Source organism: Parasteatoda tepidariorum, chromosome 4 (assembly GCF_043381705.1).
Source record: "Parasteatoda tepidariorum isolate YZ-2023 chromosome 4, CAS_Ptep_4.0, whole genome shotgun sequence".
NCBI classification, from domain to species: domain Eukaryota; kingdom Metazoa; phylum Arthropoda; class Arachnida; order Araneae; family Theridiidae; genus Parasteatoda; species Parasteatoda tepidariorum.
The window spans coordinates 74,777,352-74,803,497 of record NC_092207.1 but is presented as its reverse complement, the minus strand read 5'-3'; the positions used below and the strand labels follow the sequence as shown (position 1 = coordinate 74,803,497).

The 26,146-nt window shown below is 30.4% G+C and overlaps 2 protein-coding genes across 2 annotated transcripts in view; one reads left to right on the top strand and one right to left on the bottom strand.

Moving 5' to 3' along the window:
* The window catches only part of LOC107455632 (nose resistant to fluoxetine protein 6), a 42,195-nt gene extending 26,755 nt beyond the window's left edge, over positions 1-15,440 (bottom strand). Inside the window, exon 1 of the mRNA XM_043048458.2 lies at positions 14,991-15,440. Within this exon, the coding sequence (XP_042904392.1) occupies positions 14,991-15,300 (310 nt within the window). The 5' untranslated portion in view covers positions 15,301-15,440. The remainder of the gene's footprint in view (positions 1-14,990) is intronic.
* Positions 15,441-17,490: 2,050 nt separating this feature from the next.
* On the top strand, positions 17,491-24,727 carry LOC107439722 (soma ferritin). Its single transcript, XM_016052401.3, has 4 exons — positions 17,491-18,152; positions 21,551-21,697; positions 22,969-23,094; positions 24,498-24,727. The coding sequence occupies exons 1-4, from the start codon at positions 18,045-18,047 to the stop codon at positions 24,633-24,635; spliced, it is 519 nt and encodes a 172-aa protein (XP_015907887.1). The 5' UTR covers positions 17,491-18,044; the 3' UTR covers positions 24,636-24,727.
* The last annotated feature ends 1,419 nt before the right edge of the window (positions 24,728-26,146 follow it).

Genomic DNA, 26,146 nt, shown 5'->3' with positions numbered 1-26,146 from the left:
GTACTTTTTAAATATTTTTATTGCGAAACACTACTATAATCATACCTTTAACTATTGAAAATATACTCAATGACTCATTATATTTTCATTCGAAATCTTTTTTTAATACTGTAACGAGCGTAACTTTGACCGACATTGTGGCGTTAATCTGAACTGTTTGAACCACGAGATGTTCTTTAGATGTTTCTTTTTTGTTTCTCTTTTTAGTTTAAGCACTTTAAGAAATTTTTTTACCCTGCACCTAATCTTTAAGATTCTTTATAAACAATTTTTATGGCTGAGTACATTTGTGTTATATTGAAAGAAAGAAATTGTACCATTCAATTAATTTAATGGTTAACCACTAACTTTGGTGTTCCCGACTATAACTCCATATTGTATTACAAAAATTATTTTATTACATTCGAGTCTGAGTAACACACGCCATAATATACAGCTTATAAGCTTAAAACTAGATATATACATTTAAAACTAGATATATATATTTAAAACTAGAAAATGGTTTATTATTATTGTTTAAATTTAAACAATGGTAGAGTTTACCATTCCCATGTGAAGCATTTATTAACACTAAAAAAATATTTGCAAAGTTTTCAAACTAGACTAAAATTTGTTTTATATAGATATATATTAAAACAGTGTTTACAAAGGTAAATAATGCATGACTCTGCTGTATATTAAGATAAGTCTTTAGAACATATTCATGAAAATGTATAGTTTCTTAAAAATCACTGCTGTTTTAAATTTAAAAAAGAATACTGAAAATTATATTAAAAAAGGGCTAGGAAGAATTTTTTTTTAATGAAGGCGTTGAAATTACAATTTAAATCGAAACTTTTAGTCATTTGATTTAAAGTGTTAACTCTTAGTGTGTTTAGTTCTTTTTAAAATAATTTTTTTTTCGAAATACTATTACAAAACATTAATAATTTTGATAAAATATCATCTTGAGCTACAGTTATAGCTTTACTAGTTGAATTTAAAAAAAATATTTAAAGAAGTAAACTTTGTTTTTACTTTTATCTTTATTTTATACTAATTCATATCATTGAATTCAAAAACAAATATGTTTTCTACATTTTTTAAATGAACGTGAAACACAGATCGCTATCAGTCTGAATAAAAATCAGATAAAGAAATAAAATAAAATCTGCTATCAGAAAAAATAAAAAAAACAATGATAATAAATTCGTTAAAACGAATGAGTTTAATTCGTTCCTTTGAAACCAAATCATCTTTAGATAATTTGCAAACTACAACTGATTCAAAGGTTTAAGTTTAAAAATTCTAGCGTTAGCGTTCTTAAAAGACCCAAAGTTGCGATCTAGTTTAGCCTTGTTTCAGAATAACAGAACCGATAAAACTTTTTCGTTGCATCACCGTTAAAATCGTCAACGGGTTTAAACTATGAATTTTTGGCCTCAACTTCTAAGAAAAACGAACTGTCCTGTAATTAAAACAAAAATACAGAACGCTTTTAACCTCTTATTTCTGTCCAAATTATAGCTCACTTTTAATTTTTCTAAAATATAATCATAAACGTATTTTCGAAACTTAAACGTATAAGCGCTCATGCTTATACCTGATCACTTTTTATCATCTCAGTTTTTTGTTGCCCCCTGAAATAGAAATTTAAGTATTAATTAGTAAGCGTTAATTTTTTATGTAAGAAAGAATTTCTACGCAATATAAAAATGTGGTCTTCAAAGACTGGACAAGGTTTTTTCTTTTGTTAATTATTTTAAAATAATTATTTAGTTTTTTTTTATAAAAATTAGTTAGATTTTAAAAATTACTATTAAATTATGAGTTTATAAGTTCCTAATCGGTGCTTCAAACATTGTGTTTTCCGAAGTATAATTTTAAATATAAACAAAAATTTCGACGAATATTTTTTGGTAAAAAGTTGTCTCAATACCCTAATTCAATCAATAGAGTTTCAAGTTGACCCACTTACTTCGAATAGCCCATGGCTTCCATTTTGACAGATGCACTATGTAAATCATCATACTTTTCTCACATTTAGAAGTCACGTTAGATGAGCTAAGACTACGTAGAAGATGAGGCAGGACAAGTTTTAAAGTTGCAGAGGTACTAGATTTGGCTTCACCCAAGAAATTCTTCCAAGAATGTACCCCCTCATCTTTTACAGAATTGCGCGAGAAAGAAACAGAAGCTGAACCCAAGACCAAAATCAACATCCAATATAACGCCATCCTGCACTTTCTAAAAATAAGACTATTCGCTTTGATCAGGGCACTTTTATTGGTATTGCATTTTTAAAGCTGTCTCTGGATATAATACTAAGTTATACAATATTTCTGAAGGTCAGAAAATTACAGAAATCAACTGAACCAAGTTCCCTTCACCTTGAAGGAATGGTCAATGAATGAAAGGTCAATAAATATCAAAACAGCAATCATACCAACAGAAGTTGTTCATCTCAATTATCAGAGCAGCAAACAACCACTGAGGTGAAGGCCGGTGAAAGTTAAGGAATATTTAAAATTCTTTTCAGAAATTGCTACAAAAATTAGCTGCGAGCTAAATTTTCTTTAACGAAAATATATTTTCTAAAGTTTTTCTCTTCTTTACAAAGAGAAATAAGTCACTTTAAAATAAATTATATTCATATTTACAATTATATTTGATATGGTCAATTGTCACAATTTTACGTAGAGAGATTTGTCTTGTAGTTTTGTTTTCATTGTAGTTTTAAAATTTTAACAAAAAAATATACGCGAATGTTTGTTTGGAGGGGCCATGTATTTTTCTAGACTTAGCATAAAAGTGGTAACAGCATTTTTTCCCCTATTAATTGAGTTAATGTTGCTAGAAAATTCTGTAATTTTCTTCCAGAAAATGCTTATTAAGCGAGACGAGAAATATTTTAATAAGTTCAAAAATGTCTTTTACTATTTCACTTTGTAAATCATAAGTAATGTACCCCCCCCCCCCNCCCCCCCCCCCCTACGAGAACAACACATCAGAAACGCATCGGCGCTGCTTTGATGGTTATAGATAGTAACGCGCTATTTAGTAAATGCATGGACAAAACTTTTATACCATTGGGATACGCACTGGTTGACCATTGATATACACGTTGAACATTTGAAAATTGTACGATAAACTTGATATGTCTATGTACCGAGGACCACTTAACTTTGTATATCGTACACTTTTTAATTTTATTTTATAACCATCTTTAAATAGCAAATCCAATTTAGAAAAATTGAACTCTGTAGTCTTGTTATTCTGAACCCAATCCAGAAGACAAGGGAACTCCTGGATCACGTATAGGGAAAAATTCGTCTTTGTGGAAGACTTTGGGATGCAACTAACCCGCATTCGCGTTGTGTGGAGAAGGAAACCACGAAACTCTTCCACGGTTAGTCTGATGGCAAGGGCATTCTAACATATGATCCGTCTACCACTGAGGATATTTTTAGGTCAGCACTGTGGTCGATGCCAGCCGGGTGCGGAATTCGAATTCTTGCCATCGCTGAAATTCGAATCCGGGGCACCTCATTTAGAGGCACACGCCCTATCCCTTGAGCCACTCTGTCTCTATATGACGTATACTACTTGTAAGTAAACAATCCTTTGTAACCTGGTGCATCATTTAGGCTAATCTCGTATGCTAATTTACGATCCAGCGGCTTTTAACGACTCTCTCTTTCTTTTGCACACTTTCCTTTTAGTTGTCCCAATTATAATGCAAGTTTTTATTTCTATTAAAAATTTGTCTCCTGAACAAAAAAGATCCACGAATCAAGTTTATTTTTATTAGAAAATGCCATAAAAGAAAATGGGTCGTTAAAGATAGCTGGATTGGAAAATTGCATCTCGTATTTATAGTTTACAGTACACGTTCTATTTAGTAATAGAAAATCTTTAGTTCTATTTAGTAATAAGGCACTGTCTCATTCCACATGTGGGCAGGAAAAAAATAACTATTTGAATGCATTTTTTTATTTGATTTTTGGATGTGATTTAATTTGATTGCCTCAAACGGCGAGCATCCAAAAAGTAGGCTTAGTATCTTTTCTCTACATTTTCGACCAATAACGCTATGATTTTATTTATAACAACTATCTGTCATTAATTTTAAGAAAACGAACGATCCTGTGTCTAGTGACTGAAGTACACTTGGAGTTTTACAAGAAAATATAAGACTCATTTTAAAATTGAGAATTAGAGGATAGGTGGAATATGAATAAATGAATAGCAGAATTTTTCCCTTGCATCATCATAAATTTATTTAAAGAAGTAAAAATATCCAAAAAAAAGTTTTAAAAAAGTACAAAAATTATAAAAAATTAAATCTATTAAAAGTGCCAAGAATAATTTTTAGAATGTTTAATTTATTGAAGTTTATTGTTCGTCAATCGAAGTGTATTATTCGTTTAAAAAAGAATTATTGCCTTATAGAATAATTTTAAATCCCGAAAATCGATATATAGTTACATCGATACAGTTGTATCGATTATATCGATATATCGTTGAGTCGGGTTCCAACTGTCTTACGTGAATTTCAAAAAATAGTAATGATAAAAATGAAACAAGGCTGTCTGAAAAAAAAATCTAATTACTTTGTTTTCTCACATGAAAAATAAAAATACAAAAATGTAATATGAAGAAAGAATTTTATCTTCGCATAAAAAATATAACCAGTAATTCGTATAAAAAGAAAGTTTAGTTGTTTCTAGAAGTTGTAGTTATTTAAGGTGAGTAGAATGAACTCTCTTAGGGGAAAGCTCTGTTTCAGGCCAAGGTTAAACCATCGTTCCTTTGCAAAAATGTGAGCAGCTCTAAAATTGATCATAATTGGTTCATTCGAAGTTATTCTTAAAAGCGTGAAGGAAAGGCTACATAAAAAAGAAATTAAAGCTTGCAACATTGTTTATCAACGTTTATCCAACATAATAATTAATAAAAAACTACTACCTATCAACTTTTAACTTTTCCTTGAAAAAGTGGTGAAAGTTATATTTTTATCTTGTTTTCATTTAACTTTTTTTTTTCATATTTATGCATGTGTTTCAGAAAAATTATTTCTGCATACCCTCTGGTGTATCAGAAGTCTACTCGGTGGGTACTGTATGCTAAGTGTGGATATTTTTTCCTTTTAAAATTCTATAAAAACTATATAACTATTTTATTTTATGACCGACATTGAACAGCTGACTCAATTTTAAGTTTACAACTATCAATGTTCTACACTGTAGGCTTGTAATTTTGAACCAGATCCAGAAGACAAGGGAACTCCTGAATCAAGTATTGCGACAAACTAGCCTTCATGGAGGACTTTTGAATGGAACTAATCCATATTTGAGTTACATGGAGAAGAAAAACACGAAAACCTTTCATGGTTAGCCCAACGACATGGGAACTAAACCATTGTCCGTCTACCACTGATGGTCGATGCGAGCCGGGAGCAGAATTCGATCTGACCTGCCAACGCTGAGAACGAACCTGGTTCATATCATTAGGAAGCGATCGCTCTATGCACTGCTCCATCGCGGTTCGATATAATTATTTAGTCAATTATTAGAAAAGATGATTTCCATTTTTTTAAGTTTCTGTTTGAAATAGATAAAAGGATCAGAAATTTTCTACCAAAAAAATTTAAATATAATTTTCCTATTCGAGATATCCCGAAAATCTGGGGGTTAAAAAAAAAAAGACTAAAAATAATCGTTTTATGCTTTCTAGTCAAGCCTTACCTTTAAAGTAACCAAAATTTGCTTTAAAAAAATTACAATTAAAGGTGTATCAAAGTTCAAAGAAATAAAGTTCTAAGTTTTTGTGATAAAAATCATAAGTTCGAAAGGTTCAATTCTGAGCAATTGAATATCTTCGTTTTTACGAAGTTGAAATTACACTGCGTAAAATAAAAAAAGCGAATACTCTGAATACCTTTTGATCTAATTGATCGAATTTCGCGTTCTAAAACTCAATCCTCGTGGTTGGGAGTTAAATATGCTAATGGATTAAATTATATTTTTTACAAAAAAATTCTTTTACAAATAATCTATAACTATAAAAAGTTATATTGAACAATAAAAACACTATAAATATATGACAAAATTTAGTCAAACATACTGACTTCAAGAAACTTTATTAAAAAATATTTGGGGTGGCAAAATACGTTTAATATATATGTTACTGTGAATGACCGAAATTGATGGTTGCTGACTTTTACCGGTGAATGTTGACAAACATATAATCTCTTTGGTAAATGTCTGAAATATATACTAGATCAATTTTAGTGCCACTGCCCGGTATGCCCTACATCAGTTCAAGGTCATTGCACTGCACAGTACGCAATTAACCGGTACTGCGAGGACTGATGTTTCTCCTAATCTATCCTCAACAGATATTAAAATATCGAATAAATATAATAATATCAACAAATGAATTAATATCAAATCGGATATAACATATATTTCGGACATTCACCAAAGCAACTATGTGATTGTTGACATCTATCGGTCGACATTCTCTTGATTTCGGTTCTTTGATTCTCTTGACACCGTAACATATATATAACAACTTTGAAATACGTGAATCGTTGAAGAACGTCCTTCCACGTGAATTTTTTTTAACAAATAGATGGATTCTGAAGGATCAAAAATTTGAATGGATACATGGTACATTTAAAAAAAATCGATGGGAAAAAGTGATTAACTGATTATTTAATTTAAGTCGCCATTTTTTATTTCTTTTGACTCTCCATGCGACGAGTCGTTACTTTCAGGTATACTATAACCTTAAAAAAAGTCATAATATGTATACAAATTAAACTAAAATTAAAAATTGTGAATTAAAATAGCATACAGTAGTATTTTTATTTCAATAACAATAGGCCTAAGAATTTGTTTAGTTTATAAAAACATTTGCTTTGTTTATACAAATAACATTACCTATTTTGTTTAAAAAAATTTTTGATTGAACAATACCTCTACTTGAAAGATAAGATATGCTATGCTATGAAATAACTCTCAATAGAAATTTTGAATCACCTAAAATGACTTTACGCATTGAAAATTTCAAATTTCTTTGTTTTATCAATTTAATCAACAAAAACAATAGGAAAAAAATCGGTTTGGGGAATTATGATATCTTTTTATGACACTTTATCACTCTCGATTGAGAAATAAACATAAGTATTGCCAAGTTACAGACTACTAGTTGCATTGGGTTTCAATATCAAATCAATTTTGAAATAAAACTTTCATGAAAATCGTAGGAGTTGCTCATGTCGCTTACATTTGCATATTTATGATAAACATTTTATTGCTAATTGCATATATTTTGTGCTCTGATAATTCTATATATGAGGATCATAGTTTTCGTGTGAATTTACATTTATAGAAAACTATTAAACCGATTTCTTTCATACTTTTTACCTTAGCTTACGAAATAAAGCAGGTTTCTTTTCCAACCTCACAGGTAGGACAAAACCAGATGTCGGAAATGATTTTAAGCTTATGAAATTTTTTTAATAGTTTCCCTCAAAATTTTATGCTTTGTAAGATTATATAGATCCTTATTATAATCTTTTAATTTACAATTTCATATTTTTTCAGCAGAATTAAGATTGGAGTTTGCTTTTATCGTGAATTTTAATGAAGTTACCTCACTATAATAAATGGATACTCAAATGTCGTTTTTGATGAAACCGTTTCTTCGTACATGCTTCGAGCGAACATTTCGTCAAAGTGACGAAATAACTATTGTCACTTCGAGTGAACGAATTCTGTCAATAGTAAAAAAGATATTTCATGCTTTTTTAAAAAATAATTACATGAATAAATAAAAAAAGTTGTGGTTTGTTATGTATCTAACATTTCTAATCACTTTATCGTGGACACCATTTGGCTAGATCAATGCCACCTCCATAATAGAATGTATAGTATGACAAAAAGAATGACAAATAGAACAGAGATAAATTAGACCCATGCCCGAAGAGAGATTCGAACATGAAAGCCCGCTGTAAGCCAAGAGGATCATGGAGATTAAGGTTTTGCAATTTTGTAACCTACCGCGTGGTTTGGGATTACCATTACGCATAGCCCGAATTACTTCCAAGACAAGATGGCGTCCATGTATCTGGACCTAGGTGGGCAACAGACACTTCCCTTGAAGAGAGAGGGACTCTGCACGGATCAAATTAGTAGTCTGTCATACCGGATAAGAACTGTGAAGTGGGGAAATAGAAAAATTACAAAATGTTTAGGCTACTAAACTGCGCAGTGGGGAAAAATACGAAAGATGTCCCTTCGTTTGGAGCATTGAAGGACTGGATTTCTCGTTTATGGTAACTAGTGGTAAGGCCTACTCTCTTCTAGGAGGTGCTACTTCAAGCCGCTACAGAGGATCGAACCCCAATGTTTTCCAATGGTAGCTCAGTACCTTTCTTATAAAAATCAAAATCCATCAAAAAAGCATGTTTCTAAAAAATGCAATTCATTAAAATATTTACTATATCATTAGACAAGGATAGTTGGCGCCATATTGTAACTACGTATGCTATAACAAAAAGAAAAAAAAAAAAANAAAAAAAAAAAAAAAAAAAACATTCAACACTTCCTTGCGAAGTAAGATTATAGATTTTTGGAAATGCTGAATTGAATCATTTGACTCAAATTTAGAGCAATTTATATTATACGCATTATTTCTAGAAATTTTAATAAACCAATATAAACTACGGCGTAATAAAATCTAAATTTTCTTTGGCATTAAATCAAAACATTATTGAATCGAAAAAAGAGAATGTAAAATCAGACAAAGGTATAGTCAGGTAAACTTACATAAACGGAATAATTTAATCTTACTTTTAAAGTCTTAAATAATCATTTAAATTATTTAAAACAAATTCAATAATAAAAAAAGTATGTGCTAAACAACAAAAAATTACATTTGAAATGTCAATGCTGTTCTATTTGCGAACATATTGGTTAAAAATTATAGAAAAAAAAACAGTGTTTACGAACAATAAAAATTTTTTTGGAAAAACTTCATTAACAATTTATGAAATTTTATTTCATCCATAGCCATTTCGCCTATCCATTTCACCAATCTAAGAAAAAATTCAATAGAGCTGTGAACATTTTAACATGTAAAAATGTTCTAACATGCGTTAAAAAAAAAATCTGCTTTTAAAAATTTTTACAGAAGCACTCCCTCAATAAATCATGATGCGTTTCTTATTTACTTTTTACAAAATAAAAAGCAAGATCGAGTTTTTTACATTCACGCCTAAGATTTGTTTATTTATAAAAATATGTTATCAAAGAAAATTTGGTTTAAAAAAATATAAAATAGATTTTACATAAAGCACATAAGTCAAATGAGGCTATGCTGTGCCGAACTCAAAGCATAAAGTGCTGCCATATTAGTTACTTAGAGTTAAAAGAAGTAGGCAATGCTGAAAATATTAATAATTTTTTAGTTTTTATTTATTATCTATTTTCGTTAATTCATTATCTAGTTTATACAATTTTTATATTTAAACTGTATTTAGTTTACTAGGTACGTCAGTTGCAAGTAACAGAAGAACTTAAAATCCTGAACAGGACAGTGTTAGCAAAATAAATTTTTATAAAAGCAATATCTGCGGCAAAAACAAAAGATAAACTTTAGAAAACACACAAAACGCAACACCTCGGGAATGTGGAACCTATATTTGTTAATAATTCCTTTGAAAGCCCTAAAAAGAAAATTTTATAACTTTAAAGACTGAATAAATAATGTTATCTTTCCCATGCTATCAAGAATGATCTATCAAGAATAACATTTATAACCTCATAAATTCCTTAGAGGAACTTTAACAAAAATCTCAATCGCATAAAAATAGTTTTCCAGCACTTGTTATCAAGTCTATTAAATTCATATCTTATTACTTATCATAAGAATGAATTGCAATTTTTATTGTGATCACAATCATGAATAAACATGTTTTATTCAAATAAAAAAATATAATCGCACAACAAATAATTGTAAATAAAACACGAAAATAAATGAAAAATAAATTTTAAAATTATGTATAACAATTTTCATCCTAAACTTACGAATAATGGTTACTTAGATAACGGTTTTCTATCAAAAATTAAAAATATGTTTCTGTGATCAATAGTCCAAGTCAAGACAAATAAACATTTTCAAAATCTAATTCAAAATCAAGTGCTGTACGAAAAATGATGAGAGTGCATGGTATCTTCAAAGTTCAAGTTTAATCTATTTTTTGTAGCTATTTTATTTTATAACCGTGGTTGAATAATCGACGAAATTTGATTACCAATGCTTAACTCCGTAGCCTTGTAATCTCGATGATAATCCAGAAGACTAGGGAACTTTTGGATCAAGACTTAGGAGAAATTTGCCTTTGTGAAGAACGTTTTGATGATACGAACTAGAATTTGCGTTACAGGGAGAGGAGAACTACGAGAACCTCCCACAGTTAGCTGACTAAAGGGGACTCTAACACATTATATATCCTGGATCAAGCATTGAGAGAAAGTTGCCTTCGTGGAGGACTTTTTGAAACACCTCTTAGTCCGATTAGTAGTCCATACGTAGTGACATCATTCGTATTTTCTCTCCACTACGCAGTTTATGTTTGTTACACCGGACTACTAAATTAATTCGTGCAGAAGCCTTCCTTTTTACTAGGAGGTTTTGAACTTACCCGCATTTGCGTTACAAAGAGAGGAAAACGATGAAAACCAACCACGATTAGCCTGATATCAAAAAGACTAACCCATGATCCGCCTACCATTGAGAATATGTTTATGTAAGCACTGTGGTCGGTGCGATCTGGGTGCGAAATACGTATCGACCAGTCATTCACTGGGATTCGAACCAGTGGTGTTGCATCAAGATGCGAAAACTATCCCGTGAGCCACGGCGGGCGACTCTTTGTAATCATTTGAAAATCTTAACTTATTATGTGTTAGTGCAGGTTTCAACTTATGGTGTTAGTGAGTATCTTTGATACAAATGCTTGAAAACGAGCGCTAGATCTGAAAAAAAAATAGACGCATTAATAAAAGTTTTTTTCGTTAATGTTGTTCGTGTTATACTATAGAAGACAGTTTTGTGCATTTATTTATGATAGATTTTTTAATCTTAACGGGGTTTTTTAGAATTTAAATTACGAACAAAGTATCATTTTTCAAAATTATGAAAAGACTATAAATTTTATTTATAGGTTGTTGACCGTTCCCAATTGATTTCAGAAAAAAATACAGAGCATGCTCATTTTTTGCTGTTTAGCTTATTTAATGCTCCTCAATCATTTAATAGAGAATAATATTTGTGAAAGCTTTATTTAGAAAACTATTTGCTACAATAAATTATCATTGTAATTTTTTTTTCGTGGCTACAGGGCTTCAATAACAGATTTTTACAGCTACAATTTGAACTTGGAATTTATAAAATAATAACTATAATAACATGTGAAAGAAATTTAAACCAGCAGACACTATGAATAATTACACAGCTTTCTTTATTCCGTACATTTAATAAATTGCACAAAAACTGGCTATCAATAAAGACATTCAGCAAAATTTGCAACCTTTTGATATCGAACCAATACAAATTTTCACCAAACTAACATGATTTATTGGTTTTATTATTTGATTGTTATTTGTTTTATTACTTGATTTTGTTATTTGAATTACACTATATTGTACTGTACGCAAAATAAAAAAAATGGACCTCCCAGAATAACTTTTAATCTAATGATGGGATCATTGCGTTCTAGGACTCAATCTTTATGGGTTGAGGGGAAAACCTCAAATATGCTAATTAATTAGTACAGACGATATTTTAAGCTACGAAATCAGAAAAATCTTACTTTCTCTGAATAAACGTACCTTTGTTCCGACGGATTCGGATTTCTGACCCCCAAAGCCGCATTCTAGGAAATACGGCAGTAATAGTTTATAAGAAAAGAGGTCCAAAGTTATGCTGCCCTAATGTTAAATTTTACTTTTTGCGTATTTCTATTCTTTACTTTTTGCGTATTTCTGCCCTAATGTTAAATTTTACTATTTTGCGTTTATCTGAAGATAATTTTATACAGAACTTAATTTTCGTAAATATTTATTATTTTATTTAATTAATTGTCGAAAAGTGTGAATTGCAAAGTATGCAATTTTTTACATCATTTTAAAGAATCCAATTTTAAATGGAAAAGCTAACACTATCAGATAAATCGGTCAAATAGTTACTAATAAATAAAATTTTAAAAATTCGACTATTTCTAAGTAAAACTTGTCATGAACTATTCGACCGATTTCACACAAATTTATAAAGTAAATACAATAAAATATTTTCGACTGTATAAAATAGATTTTTTTTATTAAAAGTTATATATTGCATTGAATTAACTTTGAATAAACGAATGTGATATTTGCACACGCAAATTTTTAGATTCGCTTAAAAAGTTCTCTAGATATGCTGTTATTACCATTTAGGGGTCCAAACTTTGCACCGCTCTCCTGGCCAAACTATTAGAACCATATTTCCCAGAATGTGGTTATCCCTTATATTTTGAGTATCAAAAAGCCAAATCCGTCCGAAAAAAAAGTATGTTTTTTCATAGANAAAAAAAAAAAAAAAAAAAAAAAAAAAAAAAAAAAAAAAAAAAAAAAAAAAAAAAAAAAAAAAACAATATTGCACTTCCTTAACCCTTTATATCACCTTGTTGCATATCAGCAACATACACAAAAAGCCTATGTCTTTGCCCCAACAAATTTTAAAGGACGATTTCGGCGATTATCGGCCAAAACTAGTGCTCCAAGATGAAATTGGGCACTGGCTTAATTGGGCTAACAAAAGAATCAGATGCAAATACCCAAAATGCAAAGGATTTACACAACACTATTTATGAGAAATGCGGTGTAGGACTTTGTTACAACAAAAGTAACAACTGTTTTAAAAATTTTGATATGAATTAAAATTTTTGAATCTTTCAATCTTAGTGCCATTTTTCACAATGTTGCAGGAATGCAACAAGCATTTGTTTGTCATTTTGCATAATGTTGCAGAAATGCAACAATCAATTTTATTCCGATAATTTTTCTTATTTTATGTTGTAAAATTTTTTTATTATTTTTTACATGCTTAGAATGATGTATTCTAATGTATGAGTAATTTTTATTAAAATCAGAGATGTTGAGATATAAAGTGTTAAAATAGATTAAGAAAGTTAAATAATAATCAAAGTTTCTATTTCTTGACCTCTTCAAGCAATCTTTATCGCTTATCAAAATTTCGGTCAGTTCCAGACACTAAACTAAAATAAAAACAGAGTAAAAAAAAATAAATAGAAAAAAAAAACAGTTTTTCAAGTGGACTATAAAGAAGTTATTTCGATTTTGTCTTGCTTAAAACAAAAAATATAAGGAAATTTATGTGATGGGAGAAATCTATTGGAAGGCAAAAACAGCTGAAGATCCCTTCTCTTTCAATCACATTTCTACCTCGATCACGTTTTTTTTTTAAATATTATTTTTAAGAAAACTTTTAAATTTGTTATACTTAAAAAAAAATAAAGCATATTTCAATTATGTTATATTAAAAAAAAGGAAAGAAAGAAAATCGTGATTAAACGTAATAAAAAAAAACATGATTGATATTGAAAGATAATCGTGTTTCTTTATTACCGTGGTTGAACAGCAGACTCAATTTTCGGGTTTACAACTTTTACATTCAACTCCGAAGCCTTGAACCCAATCCAGAAGACAAAGGAACTCTTGGATCAAGTATTGGGAGTAATTCACCTTCGTGAAGGACCTTTTGATGGAACTAACCCGCATTTGCGTTACATGGAGAGGAAGAAAACGAAAACTTCCCACGGGTAGCAAGGGACTCTAACCCATGATCCGTTTACCACTGAGGATATTTCACGTCAGCATTGCGGTTGGTGCATGTCGGATGCGGATTTATATCGACCAACCATCGCTGGGATTCGAACACGGTACACTCATTGGAAGGCGAACGCTATCCCCTGAGCCATCACGTGATTTTTTAAAAAAAAATGGAATTTTGAGCAGAATTGTACTTGCTCATCACTAAGTCCCTTTTTATATATTTCGTTTCAGGCGTGACAAAATCGAAATATCTTCTACATGGTTCACTTAAAAAACCTGTTTTTTTTTATATGTCTTATTTCATCTTTTATTTTCGTTATTCTATTTTTATTTTATTTTAGTTTTGTGTCTGAAAGTGATCGAAACAGATAACGGACCATCCTGAATAACTAAAGATCAGCTCTTTACATTCTAGTATTAAATCCTAGGTTCGAAGGGGAGACTTTAAATATGCTAGCTAATTATTGAAAACGATATTTCAAACTACAAAATCAGGCACTAAAACGGAGTTTCGCTGAAAAAAGCACACCTTTTCGACGGATTCAGATTTGACTCCCAAAATATAGCGGATAACCACATTCTGGGAAATATGGTCCCAATAATTTCGCCAGAAGAGAGCGATTCAAAGTTTGGTTTTACTTTTCTCTACAAAGTTTGTTGATTTTACTTTTTGCTTATTTCAGCATATCTCGAGATTTTTAAGCGAATCGAAAAATTTACGCACATAACTATCGAATTCTTTTATACAATCTTAATTCAATGCAAAATGTAACTGTTACTAAATATTTATAATTTTATTTAATAATAGTCAAAAAATTAAATTTCGAAGTATTTATTTCAAAAAATTTGAGCGAAATCTGTCGAATGATAAATTGAACTTTGAAATAGTCTGAAAAAATTTCTAATAACTCTGTGTTTAGTTAAATGTGATATATAACAGTTTGTTTATGTGGAAAATATGACAAAATTTCGCTTTGTGATAAATCCTGCATGTAACTATCAAAACTTAATTTGAAATATGAGCACTGCAGCTAGTCGATTTCTAGGTTCATTCCGTACAAACAAACAGGAAAGGGAATTTATTAAAATATGGTAAAAATTACTTACTATGTATTGCCCATCTTTTCGTTTTTCTTAAACCAAACATAATTTTAACTAAAGATTCTGTGCAGTCCGACGACAGATGCAGTTCTTCTAACATTCGGTTTATTTCCATTAACGTGGACATAGAAAGTGTCTCATCAAGCGCTTTTTGGAACATTTCCTGTATGACAGGCCATTTTAATGTGCTATTACTATTATTCCCACGGGAATGTATCAAACTATTAAATGGTGTATTACTAGCAGCTTTGGTATATCCCAAAAACAATAATAAAGCAATTGAAATCTTATTAATCATTTTCATATTTGAAATCATTTACAAAATCTATTCTGTTAAATGCAGAAAGCAAAATAGATCATAGCTACGAAATTAAACTCGATGCACACGCACACTTTTAGTGAAAACAACTGAAAAGTTGCCATTTGTTATCAGGTAACTTAGGCGTGTTTCCAGCTGCCTACATCTGTATAACGACTCCCTCAACATAGCTGAACATGGGACCCCCTAGCCGAGCGGTATCGACCACTAAATGCTGTGCAAAGCGTGGAGGTAGTTGGTTCGAATTCCGCTGTTACCTTAGATTTTTCTTCGTGCAGTCTTTCTTTGAATTGTGCTATCCGTCCTTCTATTTGACAAAAGTTTATAAGCCTAAATTGATCACATAAGCCTGCGTAATTCCACGTAATTCCAATAAATAAATAAATCTAAATAAGTTAATAAATAAAATCTAAAAGCTTGGAGGTTACTGGTTCGAATCCCACCATTACCCTGGATGATGTCCTTCTCTGAATTGTTCTATCTGTCCTTCTATTTGACAAAAGTTTATAAGCCTAAATGGATCACACAAGCCTGCAAATGTATGTAATTCCAATGAATAAATAAATCTAAATAAGCTAAAAAATAAAATCTAAAACCGTGGAGGTTACGGGTTTGAATCCCACCATTACCCTGGATGATGTCCTTGACTTCGGGATGTCTTTCTCTGAATTATTCTATCTGTCCTCCTACTTGGCAAAAGTTTATAAGCCTAAATTAAGCACATAACCCTGCAAATGTATGTAATTTCAATGAAGCAATAAAACAATAAAATCTAAAGCTTTCACTAAATAAATAAGGGTAAAACAGAGTAGTGGTTACTCTGACCGAGTTTTCCTGCCATTCCTCCAAACGCTCTGAAACATAGAGATAACGGGTTGGAATGCCTCATTTACCCCGGATGCATGCTTGTACCATCCCTCTCTAAATTGTGCAATCTGTTAAAAGCTTATAAACAGTTCTTTGTACAGAGCACGCAAACCTGTACGCAGATCTTTATCTCAAGAACTTTCTAAGGGAATAAAAAAATAACAAAATTATAACAATCGTCTTTTAGTTTATTAATATAACATACATTTGCAGGCTTACGTGCCCAATTAAGGTTTATAAACATTTGTCAAAAAGAAAGACAGATAGCACAATACAGAGAAGGACATCACAACGAATACATCCAGGGTTCTAGCGGGATTCGAACCCGCCACCTCCACGCTTAACAGAGCGTTTGGCGGGCGATACAGCTCGACCAGGGAGGCCCCATAACATTCGTTTATTTAAAGATAATTCTAGGCAAAAAGAACTATTTTCTAAGAATATATTTTATTTAATAATATTTGATTGATTTTGATTTGTTCATTTACGTCGCACTAGAGCTGCACAATGGGCTATTGGCGACGGTCTGGGAAACATCCCTGAGAATGATCCGAAGACATGCCATCACAATTTTGATCCTCTGCAGAGGGGATGGCACCCCCGCTTCGGTAGCCCAACGACCTGCACGCGAAGTCGAGCACTTTACGGTAGCACAGTTTAACGAGGACCAATACCGCACACCCTCGGTCCCTACGCAGACTGATCCAAGTGGTCACCCACCCGCACACTGACCGCAGCCAGTGATGCTTGACTTCGGTGATCTGCTGGGAACCGTGTCTTAACGATCAGTCCACTGCGGGACTATTTAATAATATAGGACAGTGGACGGTGAGCTTTACAAATTTTTGCGTAATTTTAAAGAATGTAATTTTTTTATGCCAAAATATAAAATTTCAATGAAGTCGGTCGAATACTTCTTGCGAAACCAAATTTAAAAAAACTCAGATACATAAAATTTGATTTCTCAGGAAGCTTCCAATGCATTCGACAACATTTTATAACGTAAGAAATGATATTTTAAGATTTGTTTTTCCATTTGTATGCCTTTACGAAGATATTTCCTATTATAATTGGCTTTACCCTTATTGATCAGAATTAATTACAATGAAAAATCATAAGAAAGGTATGCCCCATAAATATCTTATTATTTTAGTGACTTACCATTTAGTTTCATGACTAAAATAAGAAGATATACGTGATAAAAATATCCTAAAATGGGTAAAAAGTGCTAAAATTTAAAATGTATCCTTTTTTACGCAATAATTAAAATAATTAAATTTAATTATTCGAAATTTCTCTTACAGGAACTGATTTTCGCATTTCCCTTTACAATATATATTTCTAATTAAAAATCTCTTTTCGTATTTTATTTGAACGTATGGTTTCAGGAGTTTTAAATACAATCAAAACTTTTTAACCAAAAATGTGTAATTAAATACCTAACAACGAATGTTAAGCAATAACAATCATGTTCTAAGAATAGTAAAAGACACATGCCAACTGATAAAGTGAATTGAAAATTTGCTTAAATGGTTTTAATACGTAAACAACTGATTTCGAAATAGTTATAACTCAAAATAGGCGATTAATATTATCTCTAACCCTTTGTTCTTCGATATCTCTGCTTTAGATGATACAGCTGATATTATTATTATTTTTTAATTTTAACCTTTTAAGGTTTGAAAACACCTCATTACTATATGAAATACAGAGATAAGTTGGTTTTGAGAATATATAAAAGCCATACAATCGACATAATCTAAAAACTTTTTTTTTTGGTGGTCGCGTCAACAGTGTTTGATCGAACATCGATTGTTAGCTCAATTTTTTTTTATTCAATTAATCTGAAACAATAATAAAAATTAACTTCGAAAATGAGTTCCAAAAGCCAAATTCGTCAAAACTATCACACTGAATCTGAAGATGGTGTCAACAAACAGATTAACATGGAGCTTTACGCAAGTTACGTCTATGCTGCTATGGTAAGTGCGTCTAAGTTATTAAATATTGAGAATTAGTTAATGGCAATGTTTTGTAACTTTTCACTATTCTCTACAGAGAATGTGACAGTGACATGTATTTTTTCTTGAAAAAAATATCTAAGTCTTGTTATCATATTGCGCCAACCAGATTTGTTTTCTTTTAAGGAGAAAATAAAGACTGCAATAGAAGTTATATATTATATGCAATAGACTTCGATAGAAGTTCTCAATTAAGTGAAAAAAAACTTCTATTGAAACGTTGTAACTTCAATAAATGTTTTTTTTTTATTGAAGTTAAAATAGCTCCTAAAATAGAAATTATTCTAACCTGTATAAGAAATTTCTTAATGAAAATTTCTTCATGATTTCTGTTTTTGAAGTTATTTTCACTTCAAGTAGAAACTTAACAGAATACAGGCAATGTGTTTAACTAGTGACAGAAGTTATTTTCACTTTACTTTCAATAAAAAAAAATAACTTATGCTATAACAGTTACTGCCAAATCCAAATAACACAGACTACATTTATTTTCACTTGTAGTAAACAGAACATTAGCTATCTGCCGCTATAAGTTTATTAGTTATCTGCAGTGTGTCGGAAACAGAGTTAGCGCAGTAAAACTGCAACAAAAATTGTTTTACACAGAGATAGTTTTATTGCTCTGACTCTGTTACCGACACACAATAACATATATTTGAATCTGAGAATTTTACATGAAAAGAAATAACTTTATTTGCAGAAGTTATTTTCCTGCAAAAATCAGGTGAAAATAACGTAAGTTACAGACACAGGCGCTGTTACCGTTGAAAACGATAAACTATATGTTGATCTGAGATTTTCACATGGCAAAAATAAATAATAAGCACAAAGTAGAACATCACAATTTGGTTATCTGCCGCTATAACAAAACATATATGTTAAGTTAACAAGTCATCGGGTTAACCGTGGGGGGATTTCGTGGTTTTCCTCACCATGTAGCACAAATGCGGGTTAGCTTTATTAAAAAGTCCTCCACGGTTATCAAAAATCCTCCACGAAAAGTCCAAAAGTCCTCTCGCTGAACTTGATCCAGGAGTTCTTTTGTTTTCCAGATTGGGTTCAAAATTACAAGGGGCTACGGAGTAGAACATTAGTAGTCGTGAGCCCAAAAATTGGGTCGACTGTTCAACATTAAATATTCATAAAATATCGTATACTATAGTGGACTCAAATAAGTCGACTATGTTTTAAAACTTATCTCAAATGAATTTTCCCTGGCATATTTAAAATACAGCATCGCAGAGCTTACAGACTGTATATATAATTTGCTTGATTTATAATTATTTTTTCATCATTTAAACTTCATTCAACACCAATTAAAATTATTTAAAAAGTTTTACGTTTCAATCCTCAATCAAATAAAACAACAACAAGCCTTATATATTAATTTTCAGATTTTTTTATTTTGAAGCAGATATATTTAAAAAAAAACTGACCAATTTCTTAGGACTCTGTCAATCAACCTATTATTCTCGATTTTATTCAAGCTGGAAAAAAAGTCACCAAGTTAAACAGTTATAGTGGAAAACAAATTTAGAAATATGTTTTTTTATATATATAAAGAGTAAATATATAAATATAACGGGTCANATCATCCTCAGGGATGTTTCCCAGACCGTCGCCAATAGCCCATTGTGCAGCTCTAGTGCGACGTAAGTTAACAACAACAACAACAAAATCATAATTATTTTTTTATCATTTAAACTTCATTCAACCAATTAAAATTATTTTAGTTTTATGTTGTAATCTTCAATCAAATAAAACAACAGCAAGCTTTACATATTAATTTTCAGATTTTTTTTATTCTGAAGTACATACATTTTTTTTTAAAAAAAAACTGACCAATTTCTTGGGACTCTGTCAATCAACCTATTATTCTTGATTTTATTCAAGCTAGAAAAAAAGTCACCAAGTTAAAGAGTTATAGTGAAAAACAAATTTAGAAATATATGTTTTTTTATAAAGAGTAAATATATAAATATAACGGGTCAAGGTTTCACTTAAATCTCTCAACCTACTTTGAGTCACGCATAAGTTCAACGTACAGCAAAGTGTTTACAAAATCCTCCAAGCACAAAACATATCACTTATTAATTTCTATACATTCAACTTTTCATTCAAACAATAATCGATTGCTAATGAGTCATATAAGTTTATCCTTGTTTACATTGTGAGCTCAATGCTATTTCTTTAGAGATAATTCGCTGCTTTTCTTCATATGTTTTTATAAAAGACATAGTCGAACCTCGAATATCAGAACCTCTTTCATCCGATAACCTCAGTTAACCAAAGTAGATTTTCACTTGCACGTTTTTTTTCAATTTCAGATGCTGTTTAAAAGGAAAGAAAAACAAACTTAGTGATTAAAAGCAATTGATTATTATTTGCGAGTTAAAGTAACAAGCACTTTGTTAGTTGGTTATTATGTTTTAATAAAATCTTAAGTTGCATCATCCGTCTTTCCATTATTACTAGTGTTTAATAATCATTTCTTATATCAGCTTCTATTCCTGCAAAGAAGGAAGCGTGTTATCAATTCAAGAAACAGATAATATCACAGAACTAATAGAATCGGGAACTTGCAATTGAGGTCAATGAAATCGGCTAAGGATTTCGACTTATGTGCTGCTTTGTATAAATGGTCTATTAAAACAAATAGAAAAAAAGGAGTACCACTATCTGAGGCAATATTACAATTGAATTTCGAAGAAGATATCTTTATATCTATCTTACAAAAAAAAAAAAACTTTCGTTAAATGATTGTATCATAATTAAATTTAAATAGTATTCATAGCACTATTATTACAGAGCGCATATACCAGAGTTTTCTCTGTGACAGAACTCAATGGTTAGATACCATAACATTTAGTTGATTCATAGCTGTTTTCGTGGGAAGCCGGGAGAGCTGTATTAAGATCACGGTTATGTGCGTAGTCACTTCTGTGTTGCTATTATCAGTCGAGTATGAACAGGCTTCGTTGTGTGTGATCGAGACTGAGAAGCAACAGCGCGAGGAGGACCATGTCGTAGTCCCAAATAGCAAGTAAACCGTTCAACGTGGTCCATCCATCGAAGTAGGCGTGTTCTAGTCGATGGGCGTTTCTGTCAATACAGGCGTGGTCAGAACACATCCGAAGATGAACAATATGGGGAACGTGCTTTTAACAATGACAATCGTCTTCTAACAAAAGGTACCCTAAGAAAGAATCGAGTTAACATGTCTAATGTACTAGTGAATTGGTATTTAATAATTGTAGTGAATAACATGACACAATGGGCAATTTAATAAAAAAAATCCTTGGTTACATTAAATATGGCTTTTGATATTTGTTTTTAAAAAAAATCCTTTTTCTTTTCAGGCCTTTCACTTTGATCGAGATGATGTTGCTCTAGAGAACATCTCCAAATACTTCAAGGAATGCAGCGACGAAGAACGTGAACATGCATTCAAACTCATGAAGTTTCAAAATCAAAGAGGTGGCAGCATAGCTCTGAAAGATATTAAGGTAAATGACTTTTGTCTATACTACCGGATGTCCCACATAATGACCAACGATTTTAAAAAGCAATTTAAAAAACCAGAAAAGGGTATAATCTTACAGTTCTGCGTTCTACTTTGGAAACAAGAAATTTATTCCTATTGAACTTCGAAATTATTTACAAAGTTCGTTAACAGATATGTGTACACAAGCAACTACTGGGTGCCCTCAGTAATGACCGACGATTTTAAAAAACGAAAAAGAGGGAGAAGATATAATCGTTCAGTATGCTGCGCTCTGCTTAGGAAACAAGTTTATTTACTCTCATAAAATTTCGAAACTGTTTACAGAGTTCGTTAAATGACATGTGCCGTAGCAAAGTAAATTGCCTACCAACCTTACTGCCAAAACATTTAGAAGCACATGAAGAAACAATCCTTAAGAGGGAAAAGTTTGGGGCATGGGTTTCTATGCAAGTTTAAATCTTGATGATGGGCCTGAACTCCCGTAGAAGTTTGTGGCAACTTTGACGCGATCCCCTGTTACATAACTTGTATAAACTTGTACGTTTCAAAAAGATATTTATGAAAAAATTTCATTAAAAAAACTGGAGATTGGTTAGATAAACCGATAGCCAATTTGATATCAAGTACCAAGATTTGTTAAACAACAGAAAAAAAATTGTTCTCCAGAGTTATTCAAGGGTTTATTAGTAACTTTAAAAGTTCTTTTTGTGTTATATCAAATTTAAAATTAAGCTTTTTGTGCGGGCGTTTTATGCTCCCTAAAAATTATAATATTAATTGTGTACTTGGCATTCTCTCATCATACGCACTTTCAGAAAAATCTTTAAGTTGAACCATAACATGGCTAGAGAACATAAATGCTACAACCATAATAAGGTGCTAAATTGAACCATATTTTCGCCCAAGTTGAATCATAACATCATGTAATCAAAGACAAGTACTTCAATATGATTCAAATTATCACTATTCTTATTAAAGTTGCAACAAATTTGAATGAAATTATGGTCCAAAATCCTGCAAAACTTTTAAGAATGCTGTTGATTTTAACATAACAAGCACAGATATAATATTTGGAAAACATTATTATTTATTTAGTTAGCAAATAGGGAAAGTGCAAGTTGGAATATAATGAGTTATTTTGTGTCGATGTTTATGTGAAAATACAATCTTGTTCGTAGATTTACTTTGTGCATTTAAGAAATGGTTTTGTGCATTTATGTTATATTTTTTAAGACCGAAAACAATTTAATGAAAGACTCTAATTTTTATCAGACTCCACCAAAAAGTAAGTGGGCTACTCCTTTAGAAGCAATGCAGGATGCTTTGGATCTTGAAAAAACAGTTAACCAGGCACTACTCGATTTGCATAAACTTGCAGGATCACATGATGATGCTCAGGTAAAAACTTAAAATTTCCAATACTTTTTTTTTATTAAACAATATTCGATAATTTAAGCATAAGAATATCTTACAAGTTATAAATTTGGTAAAATATTATTTGTTAAAAGTATAAATATTAAAATACCCGAATTTTTTACTGGGTTTTTCATAGTAAATTGAAGATTACATTTTTTATTGGGATTTTCATAGTAAATCGAAGATTACATTTTTTGACAACAAGCATAAGTGAGTTCCATGGTGAAAATAAATAGATATGACAGTTGTCCTATTTAGTGTGGAACAATTAAAAATCTATAGCGAAAATTTCCATGTGTAAAATAAACATTTAGATGTCTCTCGCTTTTTATTCTATTCTTTCTCTCGCTTTTTATTATCTCGATATTCTATTATCTCTCGCTTTTTATTCTATTCTTTTGTCTGTCCTTCTCTGATGGAATATTTACTCAAAATTTCTAGTATTTTAAAATGATTAATATAATGCAGTTTCTATAAAATTCCCGTTTGTATATTTATAATATAAGTCATGGTGATCCACTTTTTCTTTAACTTAATTAAATGTTTAATTTTCTACCAATAACATTTTGCCTGCCATCAATATTGATATTTTAAACAGTCTGTACTTTTAATAAATAATGCATCTGGTCAGGCCCGTATCAACCCAGATCATTTACTAATAAATGCCTCCATAAGGCGCGGGATCGAGTGCTGGTATGGTTGGTGACCCATCAGATTAGCAGCAATTGTTTTCTTATAGGCTGGAGCCACATAAATAGCTTCTTCGTGATGCTGCCTTTAAGACTACTAGAATAGATTTTGCTTCCACGCTTTCATTCTACTCGTACTAATCGCCTTTCGACTTTGCTTATGCCGGCAATCAAACAGGTTTTTATATTTTTCAGTCCCGCTTTCCTCTAAAACGATTTATTAGAATTAAATTCGCTTTTTTTTAATCGTTTAAATATTAATTTGCTAATGCACATATTTTTGGACAAAAATTCTAAAAATGAATATAGAAGTCGATTATAGAATACACCATGTATATCAAAGAATAAACATAGGGGAAAATATACAAATAATGTACGATATATATTTCTTTATGTATATATGAATTCATATATACATAAATACATATCATATATACCGGAACAAAATTAGATAAATCTAATATTAAACTTCTTTTATTTGCTTTGATGATCAAAAATTAACATCGCGAAACTTACAAAAGAAATATTTAAAATATAACTCAAAACACAATGATTTACATGAAAGCGATTTAGCTTGATGTAAGGTTTTAGAATACAATTTTGCCATTTTTTTTTTCGATTTAAAATGAAATTATGTGAAATTGCTTATGAAATGTGAAAATAAATATAGAAAATATAATTAATTTCGATTTTTAGATGTGCGACTTTTTGGAAAGTGAGTACTTGACTGAGCAAGTGGAAGCCATCAAGAAACTTGGAGATTATATCAGCAACCTGAAGCGCGTTGGCACCGGACTTGGCGAGTACATGTTCGACAAAGAATTTAAAAGCTAAAAAGGAAAGAAATACTTTTCACTAAGTTTCCTGAAGTAACTACAACATTTCCTGAAAAAACTTCAAAATTGAATAAAAAGTTATAAACATGATTTCAAAATTTGATTTCATTTTAATTCCTTATCTCATAAAATAATTAAGGTTCATTGAATTATACACAAAGCGATTCTAATTCATGATGACAAGAACATTTGGAAAAATCTGTGTTTTCCAAACAAATTTTATTAAATTTCCCAGATTTATTAAACGATCGCAAAAATTTTATAATATTTTATTTAAAATAAAGTTATATCTTATATTAAAGTAAATGTTAAAGTTATATCTTATTCTTATACAGAAAATTTTTCTTAAATTATTCTTCTTATACAAAACACTTAACTTTCTGTTAGACCTCATTAAATAGTTGAATATATTTCATATATATATATATATATATATATACTCATGAANTATAGATATAGAGAGAGAGAGAGAGAGAGAGACACATTTGGAATCTTAAATACTAAAAAATAAAAAAATTTAGATTGGATTGTGTTAGGAGAGAGGATGCAAGAATAATATATACAGAGAAATAAATTAATAAAGAATATTTTTCAATACATAAAAATTTTCTAGGTAAATCAATCTCATGTGTAACTACTTGACATTCGCAAAGCAAAGTAATAAGTAGAGCCCGGATTTTGATGACCTAAAAAATCTCAACTAATGCCCTTAAAAAGTGCAAAAAATGCCCTTAAAAATGCAAAAAATGCCTTTAATAAAGTAAAAATATTGAATTAAAAAATCTTTTTGTTCTTTAAAATTATTATGAGTCATTTAAAAAACATGAAGCAATGCAATACTTGTTCTTCATTCATTAAATTTTGACAAATATGTTTTATATCCTAAAATAACAAAAAAAGGAAAATATATTGACACCAAAATATTTTTATTTTGTATAGAAACTTTAATGGATATAACAACTTCCATCTCATAATATTACTAAATATCAGAATTACATTGGATTATTAAATGTTTTTTGATAATTTGAAATGTAAACGAGCGTCTCTTGTCTGAAAGTAAATTTTCATTCCTGCAGAAGCTTCTTTCAACGTCTACTGATGTTATAGGTGCGTACTTGAAAAAGACGGTCTCACTTACTGACAATTCTTCTTCAATTTGAAAAGATTTTGCTTCACCTGTTAATATCCTATAGATTTTCTTCATTGTTTGGAAGCCAGTGTAATAATGAAAATTGATAAAAAATAATAAAAATTGGAAAAAATTAACAAAAAAACTTTAAAAAATGCATTTAAATGCAAAATACGCCCCAAAATTTAAAGAAAAATGCCCTATAAATCTAAAAAAATGCTCTATAAGACAAAAAATGTCCAAAAATGCAAATGTCATCAAAATCCGGGCCTTAGTAATAGGTATATTGAAACATACTGCTGAAAATATACATCTTTTTTACAAATAAATCTTTAAAAAAAAAAGATAAAAATTCCTATCAGAGTGCTATTTTTATATCT